Below are 14,930 nucleotides of genomic sequence, written 5' to 3' on the forward strand. Positions count from 1 at the left end.
AACTTGATCGATGTTTTCCCAATTTGTTACAAGTAACCAAAAGAATCACATGCGTCGCACATGTCAACTATCCGCTGAGTCCAAGCCTAATAAGTGTGACTCCACACGTGTACGGATGGTCCTCAGAAGATATCGGGATCTACCCCCTATTCCCGCACAGGCTTGCAAGTTGCAACAAAGGTTTGTCCTGTGCTTGTTACACTCTCATGCCCATGTTTGCGAGTAATCTTCTAAGACCCTGGCCTCCGTTCGTCTCCTCCTCCACACAAGTATGAGAAGCCTCTCTCTCTCTCTCGCTCTCAAGGTGTTCATAGCTTCCAGGATTATTTGTTCCTTTTTTGAGAGTGAGAAGCGTGGAGGAACTCCACGATATTTACATTTTGATTTCTGATTGTGTTTTATTTATTTATTCTTTTTTACTTCCGTTCCATAGTCAAATGGGAAACGAAGAGAAAGGAGGCATTGGTTCATGGAGTTGAGATTATTCTGGATCCCAAACAGCAGCTTCAGATATTCTGGGTAACAACGTATCTCTTAATTTGTGAATTCCTTTTGCTTTGTGCTTCCTTTCCTAGATCGCATATCGCATTATTTATTCCTTTAAATTTTGCTGTTCTTTCTAGATTTTTCATCTTTATTAAGATGTAAAATTTCTGAGGATTATTGGAATCCACAATAGAACTAGTTTGATTGAAGATTTCATGCCTCAACTCGACTTAATGCATCTTATATGAAGTGCAAAGGTAAGCCAATAGGTAGGTACAGATGATTTATGATCCAATCTCTTTAATCTATTGTAGATTTTTGTTTAATTCTCGGCGCCATGGTTTGGCCACTGCTGGGATTGGATCAAACTAGTAGGAAAGAGATGGGAATTATTTCTCTTGGTCCCCACTATCTCCTTTCTTTCTAAAGAGCATCGCAGCAATTCTAGAGTTGGGGTGAACTTGGAAATTGCTCACAATGGCATCATTAAGTCTGATAGCTTCTTAGCTAAAGATCCAACAATAAGATAGGGATGGCAATCGGATCAGGTCAAATTAGATAGTAGATATCAGATCAAAAATTCAACAACCTGAACCCGATCTCTATTTATCTGAACCCAATAAGTAGATTAGGTTGAATGCTTATTCTGTTTATTAAACAAATAAAAATTCGGATATGAGTCCAATCTATTTATTAAATAAGAAATTTGACTCGATCCAATAACTAATTTATTAAATAAGTCAAGTCAAGATATATGAGTTAAACAGATTAAGTGAATTTTTAATGGATTAAATGGATTTAACAGATTAAGTTGGTCACGTTAAACAGGATAGAAATAAGTTCGTGCCCTAAACAGGTCAAATGGATCAAAACTCTAAATCTGAACCCAACTCATTTAATAAATAGGTTTAGATGGTCAAATCTGAACCTCCTTAAAGCAAGTCATCTGTAGGTCGGGTTGACAGTTGTATCATAGATTGCCATCCTATCAATAAGATGTGTGTGTTGGCTAATAATTTTTGGGATGGGTCAGGCTTCAAACAAAGTCTAGGCCAGAGTGTCACTTGATCTAGCCGATTTTTGGGCCTGTTTGGCCCAACAAAGGACAATGGGCCACTTCGCCTCGGCCAGGCTGAGATGCTGGTCAAGGCCTTCTTAGAGTAGTCGGAAGTTCCTATAACTTTTGGTTGTAGAAGATTCGTTGCCTTACTGCATTCAATTCTGAGTGGTAATTTATCAAAAATGGCTTATAACACAAGAAGCAGATCCTGAAGAGACTTTTACATGCTCTGTCTTGAAATCTTAAGGCTGAAAATTGATTGCCTCTCTGTTGGGTCGGATGGAAATCCATAACTTACTTGCGTCTATGATTGGGCTTAGATCTTCCATGTCTTGCCTAACATGATAAAACATTAGGACCTGAAACTGAATAAATTATGAACAATCACAGGTATGATGCTCGCTAACCCAACATGATGCATGCAAACTCATGGATAGAAATGGTTCCATGGTTAATGTTGCTAAGGTACAATTTAATCAGTATTGCTCTATGTCAAAATGACAATAGGTCATCCAAGTTAATGATCTGCATCATTCATTATGTTCTGTTGTACTTCGGCCGATATATTAAAATCCTCTCTGTCAATATCTTCGGATATATCCATTGGTATCAGCAAACATAATAACAATGATGCTTGATATATATCATAGATTTTTATGGTAGCTCAGAAAGATCACTCAAAAGAGTCCTCAACTGTTTTGCAGAGTTTCCATTGCTTCATCACATGCTAATTCAAAGGGACCAATGAGAAATCAATGTATCGAGTAACTTTTGGAGTTAATATCCGAGTAACCAAAGCAATTTTGTATATCGTAATGATAGGGGGTGCAATCAAGCCAAGCTTGGTCAAGTTTATGTCTGATCAAGCTTGGTTTGAAATTAGTTTTGAGCTTGAATTCCACAAGAAAGCTTTGATACGTTTTTACTATTATTCTGAGTTCAGTTTGAGCTTATTTTTAAGATTGATCAATCTTCGCTCGAGCTCAAATAAAAGCTTGATTCTTGATTCCAAGTTTTGATTTAAAGTTTGGTACAAGTTTATACTAATATTTAATTAATCTAAAGAATCAAAGAAAAGACCAATTAAAGTTTCAATCTAATAATCTATTATACATGAAATATATAATTCAAATGTATATGAGGCTTATCGAGTTGAGCTTGATTGAGTAGGTAAATTTTTGTCTTGGTTTGAATAATTTCAAGCCTATTTAGCTGGTTCAAACTTGGTTTGTTTGGTTTCACATTAAACTTGATTTAAGCTTATCTCAAGTTGAGCATGAGCCGAGCTCCACCATGCCCCTACATAGTGGTGAGCGGATATCAATACCAATAGTCCAACCACATCTTTTCATTACTTTGAATAGATTCGTTGTAGCCATTAACAGGGAATTACCTTGTCTTGGCTCTCTCTGAACATTGCAAAAGAATCAGACAAACACATGCATCCATCAAGGAAGGCAAGTGCACTACAATACCATATTATAACACATAAATAATGCAGCTATTATATTGTAAACATTGTTTTCTTCTTCGGTTACTAATTATTAATCTTTAATTAGATATTCTAAACACTTTGCAAATTTTTAATTATCCCTTTGTAACTTTTATAGGACGAAGACCTGGGAATCTTTGTACTCTTTTTCGGTAAAATGATGAATGATTGCTTGGTCAATGTCATAGTTGGACCTTTTATCATCTACTACTGATCTGCCATATCCTTCTAGTGGCCATCTATATCCTTTTACAATAGGTCCCTCTCCCTTCGAAAGGATGAGCAATGGCGGTCTTTATCAAAGGATTTGGAGCGAGTCAAATCAAATTAGCTTGCTTACCGACCATTACTCGCCAATAAGACGAGGTTATCTCACTATTAAGGCCGGCCAATGGAGATGCGACCTTTAGAGGATTAACTCATTAAAGGAGTAGAAACAAAGTAGAAATGCCAAGGAGGTTAAAAGGGACAAGAAGGATCAACAAAAGAAAGAACAAAACAAAGGACTTGTAATGATGTCCACTCTTTTACATGTGATGGCAAGTATCTATTGATTTCTGAAAGAATATATCCACCACTTATTAGCAAAAAGACAATTGTTCTCTCATTTGTGTGGTTTGCATCTATCCAATAAGAATTTTTCCCCACATAATATCCTAAACACTATCTTTTTTGAAGGGAACCATCCGATATATTGGCCGGCATCTTAGATACCTTTCCTATACTCCTATAATTTGTTGCTTATGAGTCTAAAATTTTTCCATAAAACATTATATTTGTTGGATAGGGATGGACATCTAACACATAGTTGTTTGTCCACTGCTTATCATCTCTCTCTGTCTCTCTGTTTTTGATCCAACAAGCAGAAAAGAGGGACTTTTAAGGAACATAAGAAGTCGCACTAAGTCGCAGCTCAAGCATCAAATTCTTCAATTTTTTTTTTTCAGGTAACATCCTTTTCTTTAACCCTTTCTTTTAGTTTGAAGCAATCATTGATCCAATCAGTGTCCTACTTGAATGAAGATAAATGTATTCTCGAAGTATGGTACAAATATCTTAGCGTTCCTTCAGATTAAATATTAAGCATCATGGTGTGTTGAGATTCACAACCTACGTTTGCCCTGGAAGCTCATACTTTTCTAGTCTGCTGTGGTTTCCTGATGGTCCACCACAGGCCAATGAATTAATAATTACACTGCCGACGGCAATGAGATGTTTTGGGATGAGATCTTTTGTGATCACAAATGATCATATATAGTTTCCATTCATGCCACTTTCTTTTTCTTGTTTTGGTGCTTGGATGATTCATTAGGTGGGACATTGAAGAGCAAAGTGGTTCTTGAGTCCCTCAGTGGAAAGGAATAATTCATAGAAAGAATGGAGTGCTTGTAGATGCTTTGAATAAAATGCTAGTTTAGTGTTTCGTCAAACAAAACATTTTATGATGGCAGAACAAATGGCAGCTGCTAATGGGCATAAACCTTTGTGGCAACCTCCATTGAACTAATCATTGCAAGCTCATATAAATATACTATATTAGGTTGTACTATATATTCGGTGGATGTTAAATGATATAAGAGTATCAGATTTGGTAATAGTGGGTAAAAATTCTCTTGGCATTTGTACAAGAGATCATTGTTCCAATCCCGCCTTCACCTTATTTTGTGATTTCAATAAAACATCAGCAAATTTTATCTTATCTCCTCAAAAGTTAACAACAGTTGGTGGATTTTGCTTGAAGTAGCCAACCAACTCAATGCTGCTCATTATAAAAAGGGCCTGCGTCAATTGGTTGGTCTTACTCAAAAAACTATATGTATATATAGAGAGAGAGAGAGGGGGGGGCGGGTGTGGGGGATGTAGGTTCAGATCAATGGATTTGGCTCCAAATCCAGCCAAGCATTGTCCAATCCTCACAGATTTTTATTCAGGTATAGGAAAAATTAATGACAACTTTTTCTTTCATTTGAGTTGGAAGAATATTAAAAAAATAGATCATTAATGCCAAGGGATGGAAGCCCATACACTATTAATGCAATGGAAGTGAAGTCAACATGGAGTCAAATTTGTATTTATTTCAAAATATTTTTATTTATTATATAATATTTATATTTATTTTAAAATATTTTTATTTATTTTGTTTGTATTGTGTACTTGTTTGTGTTTATTCTAAAAAAAATTTATGTTTATTTTGAAGAGATTTATGTTATCCTACATGAAGTTTGTATTTACATTTAGTCGTTCTTGTTTATTGAGAGGAGACAGGGAATTAATCCATCTCATCCACATTAATGGCTGACGTCACACATAGTTGTGACTAATTTTTTAGTGTCCCGAATGATGCAACTCTCCAATGAAATCCAGAGTCATCCACTTGGTCATTCTGCCCAGTAGCGATATTCGTAAACTTTTTTCTAGCTTAATGGCATTTGTGTAAAACAACCTTCTAAATGTTACTGGTCGTGTGTTACAGAGACACCCATAGAATATCTCCAAATAATATATCGAATGTACCGAATAGGGAACATGGGGTGTCTGGTCAAATTGAGCTTAACCCAAGACCGGACAGGGATCTATGAGTTGGTTGCCCAAGTAGTTTGTTCAAGGTCGCTGGGTCCAATCTCTCTCTCTCGCTCTCTCTCGCGCGCGCGCGCCGCACACACTCTCTCCATGTCGTGTGTTGTCGTCTAATCCTAAGTTTTTCCTTTTTGGCCTTATTTTCTCATCTTTTAGGATGTATTATATAATAAGAGAAATCATCATGAAGCGTCCAAAATAAACAAACTAGCTATACATTCCATGTTTGACTCTTACATGATATAATCTTTGGACTCTTGGATAAGCATTTATCTATCCACATGCATGATTCAATTGTATATATATTAACTAATACTCAACCCCCGCATCGTAGGAATTTAATTGATAATAATAATAAAATTTTATATTAAAAGTTATTCTCATCAATTAATTTCATGATGAGATAAAAAGATCTCTGAGATCTCTTTCCAAAGATGACCTTTCAAATCAATGAAGATTACTGCATTTGGTAAATACTTGTGTATCACTTTACTGTTATTATATAAATAGATAGATAATAATTTAAAATATTTTTTATTTTTTATCATACTATTAGTATTTTTATTCTTATTTAAAAATATAAAAAAAAAAAAAAAAATTTGACATGTGGTGTTGTGCGAGATTATCCTATAATCTTCGTATCAATATGGAATGTCACCCCTCATACCCGTGTATCGCTTTACTATTATTATATAGATAGATTTAATTTTTTTTATTTTTATCATACTATTTTTATTTTTATTTTTATTTAAAAAATATAAAATAAAATTAAAACTTGACATATAGCATTATGGAAGATTATCCTATAATCTTATATGGCAACATGAAATGCTATCCCTAATATTCATGTATTGCTTTACTATTATTATATAGATAGATAAATTTAAAATATTCTTTATTTTTTTATCATATTATTTGTACTTTTATTTTTTATTTAAAAAATATAAAAAATAAAAAATAAAATTTGATACGTGATATTACGAAAGATTATCCTATAATCTTATGTATCAATATGGAATGTCGCCCCTAATGTATAGCTTTACTATTATTATATAGATATAGATAGATAGATAGATTTAAAATATTTTTTATTTTTTTATTAACTATTTATATTTATATTTTTTATTTATAAAATATAAAAAATAAAAAATAAAATTTGACACACGGCATTGTGGGAGATTATCTTATAATCTTACATGTTAACATGAAATGCCACCCCTCATATGCGTGTATCGCTTTACTATTATTATATAGATTCTTTATTTTTTATCATACTATTTGTACTTTTATTTTTTATTTAAAAAATATAAAAAATAAAAAATAAAATTTGATGCGTGGCATCGCGGGAGATTATTCTATAATCTTACGTGTTAATGCGGAATGCCGTCCTTAATATATGTATATCACTTTACTATTATTATATAGGTGACTCTTTTCCTATTAAGATTTTAGGGTATTGATATATATTTTTTCTTGTTATAATAAGCTTTGAAGTACTGATTAAAAGCTTATTATAAATTTAGCCAAAGAGATCCTTTATCCCCATATCTCTTCATCTTAACTGCTGACCTTCTATATAAACTTCTCAACAAGGTAGCCAGAAGTAAGATCTTTGATGGTCTTAACGATCAGTATATAATTGGTGGATCTAAAATACTACAATATGCCGATGATACTTTGATTTTTGCTAAAGCTAAAAGAGAAAATATATCTGTCTTAAAAATCATTTTATACTTTTTTGAGCTGTTCATAGGTCTTGCCATCAACTATCAAAAAAGCTTCGTGGCAGTCATTGGCTCAAATGATGAGTCTAATGTTGACTTCGCTTCTTGGCTTAACTGCTGCAAATCTTCTCTGCTTTTTAAATATTTGGGGTTACCTCTTAATGGAGGACGTCTCAAGAAATCTGAATGACTACCTCTCATTCAAAATTTGACTCTAAGTTCGTTGCTGGAAAAGTAAATTTCTTTCTATGGGTGCGAGACTCACTTTAATAAACTCTGTCTTATCTTCTCTTCTGATCTACTTTATGTCTCTCTATAAATTGCCTGTATAGGTCATCAAGAAACTGGATAAAATTAGAAGAGCTTTTCTTTGGAAAGGCTCTAAATCAGTCAATGCAATATTATGTAAAGTTTCTTAGTCAAAGGTTTGCCTTCCCAAAGAAGAAGGTGGGCTAGGCATCAAAGATCTTTGCTCCTTCAATCAATCTCTCCTTGCAAAATGGGGTGGGCGATTCATTAAAGAAGATCCTGATTGGTGGAGAAAAATTATTTTTAGTGCCTATCTTAAGAGGATCAAACTTACAGAAAATTAGAAGCCTAGCAAACTCTGTTCTAGGCTGTGGCAAGATATGGTCAACTCCTTGCCATCGATTTGGAATAGAGACAAATTTGAGGTAGGAAATGGCTTGACAATATCCTTTTGGTATGATAGCTGGCTTGGTTTCGTCCCTCTAAAGATTTTATTTTCCAATCTCTATGCTCACTGCTATGGTAAAAAAGAAAATATGGTATCTTTCTACAATACAAGATATGGAACTTGGGGCATTCGAACTACTTCTTTGACTGTCTCTATTTTACAGGAAAAATCCAACTTACTGTCAATTCTCTCTGCTGTGTAGCTAAATATGAATAAAGATAAGATTATTTGGCAATTAGAACCTTCTGATAATTTTTCTTTATGTTCCCTATAGAACTTCCTTAGCTGCAGAGGTGTTAGAAGGTTCATGGTCAAGAAGATTTGGAAAAGTACTTTACCATAAAAGATTAAATGCTTGCTTGCTCTGGCTGGCATTCTCTAATAAACTAAATACCAAAGAACTAATTCAGAAAAAAAAGGGCAAAAATGTTGGTGGCTGTGTTCTGTGTGATGATGCAATTGAATCTTTGGATCATTTATTTATCAATTACTTTTTTGTTTGCAAAATCTGGTTTTGGATTGTGATAGGTTAAAAGCTCCTCTTGTATTGTCTACCTTATCACAACTTTGCTCTAATTGGTGTAAACAATATTTTAAATCCTTCAATCCAATCTTCATGCTTATGGCAACTATGATCTCAAGTTGTTGGAAGAAAAGAAATTTTAGAATTTTTTTAAGAAAAAGTTCAATAGAAGAGACTATTTTTAGAAAGGTGATTTATCGGTTGCAAGAATGGACCATTCTTTGCAAATTCACTGAACTCTCTATTGTAGTTTCTTTAGCCAGAAATCTACTGAAAGGAAAATTACCTGATACTAATCTTTGAAGTTCAAGATGGTTAATCTCCTTTGGTTTATTTTATACTATACTACATGCTCAGGTTATGCTGCTGGTACCGGGCACTTGCTCTAATTCTGTCCCATACTATGACTGAGCTATCCTTGATTTTGGATGGATTTTCTCATATCAGACTCCATTATCTATAATTTGATCCTATCTCTTGGCTCTTTATCCATTGTATTACAATGGCTGAGATGGGAGATAATGATGGAGACTGCAGTATTGTGCTTTTCATAAGATTCAACTTGCTGCAACTTTTTGAACCGATAGTTTTTGTTTTTTGATTTTTGGTATTTACTTTTCAGACTTCATATTTCACTAAAATAATCAACAAATTTCTTTTTGAAATTTTTTAATTATAAAGTTTGTAGATGTTATTTTTGGCTAAGCAAGAACCTCAATATTGTAAGTTTTATTTTTAATTTTTTTAATTTTCTCTATGAATAAAATTGGTGGGTAGTGGATTCTTCCCACTACTCTCCACACTTTTCTCAAAAAAAAAAAAATAATAAAGCTTTTAGGGTATCATCCATTCTCTGGGACAAGCGGATAGGGATTCTATAAATTTAACTCGATTTGTCCTGAGGTCCAAGTTCCCGAATAGGTACGAAAAAGATAAACTTAAAAATTCTTATTATTTCAGTAATCCAACCGAGGCCTGTCTCCATGGTTGGTTCTGGAATGAAAGCTCCGCGTGATGGATTGTACCCAGCTGGCCATTAGGCTATTGAGTCTTGACCAGCTTCTCATGCAAGAGGCTCGTGCCTGAATGCAGGGGATTCCAGAGAGAGCGAGAGCGTGCTAACCCTTTCTCCCTTTCTTTTGATTTTTCTCTTAATTTATTTCTTTAACTCATGCACATCACACGTCTTTTGCTTTTCACTTCTAAATATAATATCAAGACCTAATCATTGTTTCAAGTTTAAGCTCTCTTTAATTAGATGGTTCTTTTGAATATAATCTACTTTGCTCTGATGATATGATTGCCTTAAACTGAAGTCTTTTTCCTCTTTTTTTTTTTTTTTTTTTTAACTCTTCACTTTTTATTTTTTTTATTAACGGATAATGGATATACTGTTTCCGTGACTATGACATAAACTATCATAAGCAAAGTCACCATTGTATGCTTTGTGAAGTGGAGTCTTTTGGTTCCTCTTTGTTGGGATTCTTTAATCACCAGGCCTTTTGGAACTTTTGAGCTGTTCTCTAGTGGCCATAATTTATAGTTCATTCGAGCCTTGCACTGGAGACTCTTTTCGGATTGCAATCCATTTCTCAGACCTCGTGGCGGAAGATTATGTGAAAGTGTGGTTTGTTCAATTAGACAGCTAATTCATCAGCACTGTTTCGAATATATATCAAGTACGACTTAATTTTTGAATATTTTTTTTCTGATTTCCATGGATATATCTATCCATAGATGAATGATTTAATATATCTGTTTTGCTAAAGAAAAAAAACAGAGGCCTACGAGTGCCCAATAGAGATAGGTGTGAGATATACAATTAGTTGGTGATCATTTTCAAATGGTGGCACAGTTGCTCCATTATTTAGTTCTAGCCTGCGTCCACCACCAACGGTGGGGTGGCCCATGGCTCCTCACTACCATTCCCAAGTGCGCCGATGGCCCCGTAGAGGCCAATGCTTGGGCTGGTTGAGGTGTAACAACGATGCCAAAGCTGCTCCAAGGAGTGCTTGTAATGTAATCAATTTTAAGAAGTAATTCATGTAACACCCAATACCCATTGAGTTTGGGATTGAACTGGGTCCTTCATGTAGTGCACCATATAGCGGAGTGCTCTCATGCACTTCCCTGAGGGCATCATATGGCTCAGTTTCAATTAATTAAGATATGCACAACCTAGGCTAGATGACCAAAGGCTTATTTTAGATGTAATTGACCAAGTTAACCTCTGCTTGCCTCATAGCCTGGGTGTACAGCTGGAAACATAGAAGACCTCAAGGATCTGGGTTGTGTATTTCACCTGAAAGAATGATTGATCTTCTTTCACGGCATGGACCATTGGTTGGTGCTCCACATGGCTCTCAAGGCACTCCGAACCTCTTGAGTCATCCATCTGTCTAAATTTTATAGTAACAATTGCTCAATCCAATGATAGATGCGTGCAAAAAAGATACATTCATTCTTTTGTGTGAAAAATACAATCTCTATCCAATGTAATGAGTATCGATCCCTTGTAGTGTGTATGTGGCATCCTTCTGAGCCGTCGTCCATCTTGCGATGGATGGCATCCATGAGTGCACTGCAAATGGTGCTGCCAGTGCATCACAGGAGATCCGTGCTCCTATTTAGTAGTGCATTTCTTTCATCTAATACTGCTAGCTTAAGATGAGTGGCTTTGAGTGAATCCAATGCCTGAGGTTTCTTGCTTGGGTTTCCTTTCCCGGTCCCCATAGCTTCGCTGCCGCAATAGGGAAGGAATATATAACGACAGAAAGCCTTTAAGACGGACTGAATACCACTCACAGCTCCAAGGGCGCACCGGAATGATGGATGCGGAAGGCCAGCAAAGCCACCACCCCAAGGACCCTCAAATGAGCAAAGCCCTGAAGAGGGCCCTCGTCGTCCTCAACTGCCTCCTCCTCTTCGTCGGCGACACCGGCGGTCCGCTCCTCTCCCGCCTCTACTTCCGCCACGGCGGCCACCGTCAGTGGCTGGCCAGCTGGCTCGAGACCGGCGGCTGGCCCCTCATCCTCCTCCCCCTCTTCATCTCCTACCTCTACCGCCGCCGCCTCGCCTCCGACCACCACCACCCCACCAAGCTCTTCTTCCTCACCCCTCGCCTCTTCCTCGCCTGCGCCGTCCTCGGCCTCCTGACCGGCACCGACGACTTCCTCTACGCCTACGGGCTCTCCTTCCTCCCTGTCTCCACCTCGGCAATACTCATCTCTACTCAACTGGCCTTCACGGCCTTCTTTGCCTTCCTTATTGTGAAGCAAAAGTTTACGCCTTATTCTATAAACTCTATTGCTTTGCTTAGTGTGGGGGCGGTGATCCTGGGCCTCCACACGAGCTCGGACCGGCCGGATAACGTGAGCCAAGGGCAGTACTTGATGGGGTTCTTTCTGACGCTGGGGACGGCGGCGCTCTACGGATTGGTACTGCCGCTGGTGGAGCTGACGTACCGGAAGGCGAGCCAGGTGATCACGTACACGCTGGTGATGGAGATGCAACTGGTGATGGGGTTCTTTGCCACAGCTTTCTGCACCATTGGAATGCTGGTGAACAAGGACTTTGAGGTAATCTAGAAACTCTTAAAAGAAAATAAAATGCATTTGCACTTTATTTTACTTATGGTTAACTCTTTTAGAAGTTGGTGGTGCCCGGTCAACCAAAAAAAAAAAAAAACTAGTTAAGGCAATCATGAGCCTTCCTCTCCGCATGCCTCACCATCACATACCGTGCAGCTCTCGATGGCTGCCATCAGAGGATGGATGACTATCAAAACGGAGACGTCAAGGATTGCACTGCACTGTGATGCAGTTTGCGCATCGTAAAGTTTCCATATTGAAAGAGAGAGAGAGAAAAAAAAAAAAAGAAATTAAAGATTAAATAAACAGATTTTACAAACACATCAAATTAAGTTCATGAGGCACAACTATGCTTATTTTTCTTATCGCAACGATCTATTTTGGTCGTTGATGGACCAAAGTTTTTTTGCAAATACCCTAACGTCCTTAAAGGTTAGCGAATTCTTTATGCACGGTTGTATTGGATAAACTATATAATATGGGTAAAGTCAGATCCATAATAATGGATTGCGTACCCTCAGATTGGTCTCAGCCAGATCCCACTCAGTAACTCTTGATTGGTCTAATTTTCATCCCATATCTAAATCCATGAGCCTATAGGTTCGGAAGGTTTCTGTGTTGGATCCAACGTACTAAACTGGGGTTTGGATGGATCCCCCTGTACCAATCCCATTTTTAATGAATATTTTTGTTTTTGCGCAGAAAATTAGAAATAAACCAAATTATGTGCAAGCATGCCTCAGAACTCAGACGTTGAACAAGATTTATATATGGGGCACCTAGTGCCTTGTGCCAGTTCTGGGCTAATTTATGCTTTCAAGGCACCACATCCGAAGGGCGTCAGTATGAATTAAACAGCTGCAGCATGTCTGCAATGTTCCGGTTGGAAAAGTTTATTGTTTAAGCCCCATGCGAATATTGTCCATCCCAATTTAATTTGCTTACAAAAACGAGGACCCGATCATGCTGTAGATCCAGTTCGTATGTCTGGCTCAAATTGAATAGGCCTTGAGCAGACAATGGTTTATGAGCTTTTTCCCATTAGTTATTCTCATATATGTTTGCTGCTGCTGCTTCTTCTTCTTCTTCATTTTTGAAACAATACTGACCAGAGCATCAACCCACAATGATATGTTCTATTAAATTAAATTCAGATCTTTTTCACACCATCCATCTTAGAGAGAGAGACAGTTCTCGTTCATTCTTAAAATATGATAAGACACTAATAGTATGATACACGGTGCATCGCGGTGATAAAAAATTATCATCCATCTTTGAAATGAATGATGCGACAGCTATTCACGACGGTACCATATTTTGCTGTGCAAAGATCACATAGTAAAGGATTCTGTTTCATCATTTTTATTTTTTTTTGTTGGATAACAAAGGATTCGCGATCAGTGACGAAGAATTTTGATTATTGAGCTAATAAAATCTTAAATATTTTATTGCTATTTATCATTCAAATCTTGTAGGCTATTCAGAGGGAGGCAAGGCAATATGGACTAGGGGAGGTTAAATACTATGTGGTGCTCGTCTGGTGCGCAATCTTGTGGCAATGCTTCTTCTTAGGCACCGTAGGAGTCATCTTCTGTGTCAATACCTTGCTCGCTGGAATTATCATTGCAGTGCTCATTCCCGTGATCGAACTCTTTGGTGCCATCTTCTTACATGAGAAGTTCACCAGCGAGAAGGGCGTCTCCCTGGCCCTCTGCCTTTGGGGTCTAGCTTCCTACTCTTATGGAGAATACAGAGAAAATAAGAAGAAGAAGGAAGCAGCCCTTAAGGCTCAAACTACTGGACTTACAAGGGGCGGTTGAGGCAAGAGTAAGTATGAATATATTTGTTCTTTCTTGTTTCCAGTGCAAACGTAGCCCAAAATCTTCACTGTTTCTCAGTAAAGACTTGAAACAGTGTGCAAGGGGGCATGATATCACTCTCTCTGGATGGTATGTGAATCACTTATTTGTGCAGGCCTAGAATTGTATGAGCTTGAAGTTTCTATATTAAATTAAGCTTATTGGAAATGCTTTGGAAAATTAGTACATTAATTATTTTAAAAAAAGGAACAACATGATGTGTAGGATTTTGATTAAGGACAAGTTTGGATGCTTTTGCATATAATTACTCTCTCTCATGGACCTTTGCATGTTGCCTTTACAAAATCGTTCCATCTCTCTATGTGCTCTGGTGCTGCCGATCCTAGAGGAGAATAGTGATACACTAGACAAGCTTGCAGGTGCGAGTTAATATGTATTAGATTAATCCAAACCACAAACCTCGCTCTAGAATATAGAAGCTTGATCTTGAAAATTCGTGAGCCAAAACTGTTCAAGATATTCCATTTACTTTAGAACAAAAAATGATCAACATTATCAGGGAAAGAAAATATAAAAAAAATTAAAATTTTATGTATGGAATGACCAAGATAATTCCCGAGCTACAGAATATGCTTTTAATTAGCTTAATAATTACATGCTTTAAAGCAAAAGGGTTGGCACTAGTTTTTTTTCCCTTCAAATCCATGATTTTATTTTAACCTCCTTTCCCATCAATATCAAATTCAATTCTCTTCCCTTCTTCTCAAGAAGCTCACTAAATGCCACCTTTCTGAAAAATATTCTAGGCATCTAACTTTCAAACTTTGATTATATATCTCTACTTGTGTGACCCAAGTCACCGAACAATCATTCTCCAAGCCACCTTTCTCTGCTTGGCGACGTGGAATCTTTTGGTTTCTCCTTGTTCAGGTTCTTTTTTTCTAAAGGTCTTTGGAAACTT

The 14,930-nt window shown here is 36.7% G+C and overlaps 1 protein-coding gene across 6 annotated transcripts; it reads left to right on the plus strand.

The window, feature by feature from the left end:
- The first annotated feature begins 162 nt into the window (after window positions 1-162).
- LOC105060566 (purine permease 3) lies at window positions 163-14,176 on the plus strand. Of its 6 annotated transcripts, none has more exons than XM_010944337.3 (5): window positions 163-269; window positions 434-519; window positions 3,905-3,985; window positions 11,295-12,137; window positions 13,625-14,176. In XM_010944337.3, exons 4-5 carry the CDS (start codon window positions 11,385-11,387, stop codon window positions 13,967-13,969), a joined length of 1,098 nt encoding a protein of 365 aa, XP_010942639.1. In that variant the 5' UTR covers window positions 163-269; window positions 434-519; window positions 3,905-3,985; window positions 11,295-11,384; the 3' UTR covers window positions 13,970-14,176. The 6 variants fall into 6 exon arrangements, with proteins under 6 accessions (XP_010942639.1, XP_073103804.1, XP_010942638.1 ...); XM_010944336.4 differs by having other exon boundaries at window positions 166-304; XM_073247703.1 differs by lacking the exon at window positions 3,905-3,985.
- The last annotated feature ends 754 nt before the right edge of the window (window positions 14,177-14,930 follow it).

The sequence above is a fragment of the Elaeis guineensis genome, chromosome 13, assembly GCF_000442705.2.
Source record: "Elaeis guineensis isolate ETL-2024a chromosome 13, EG11, whole genome shotgun sequence".
Lineage (NCBI taxonomy): Eukaryota > Viridiplantae > Streptophyta > Magnoliopsida > Arecales > Arecaceae > Elaeis > Elaeis guineensis.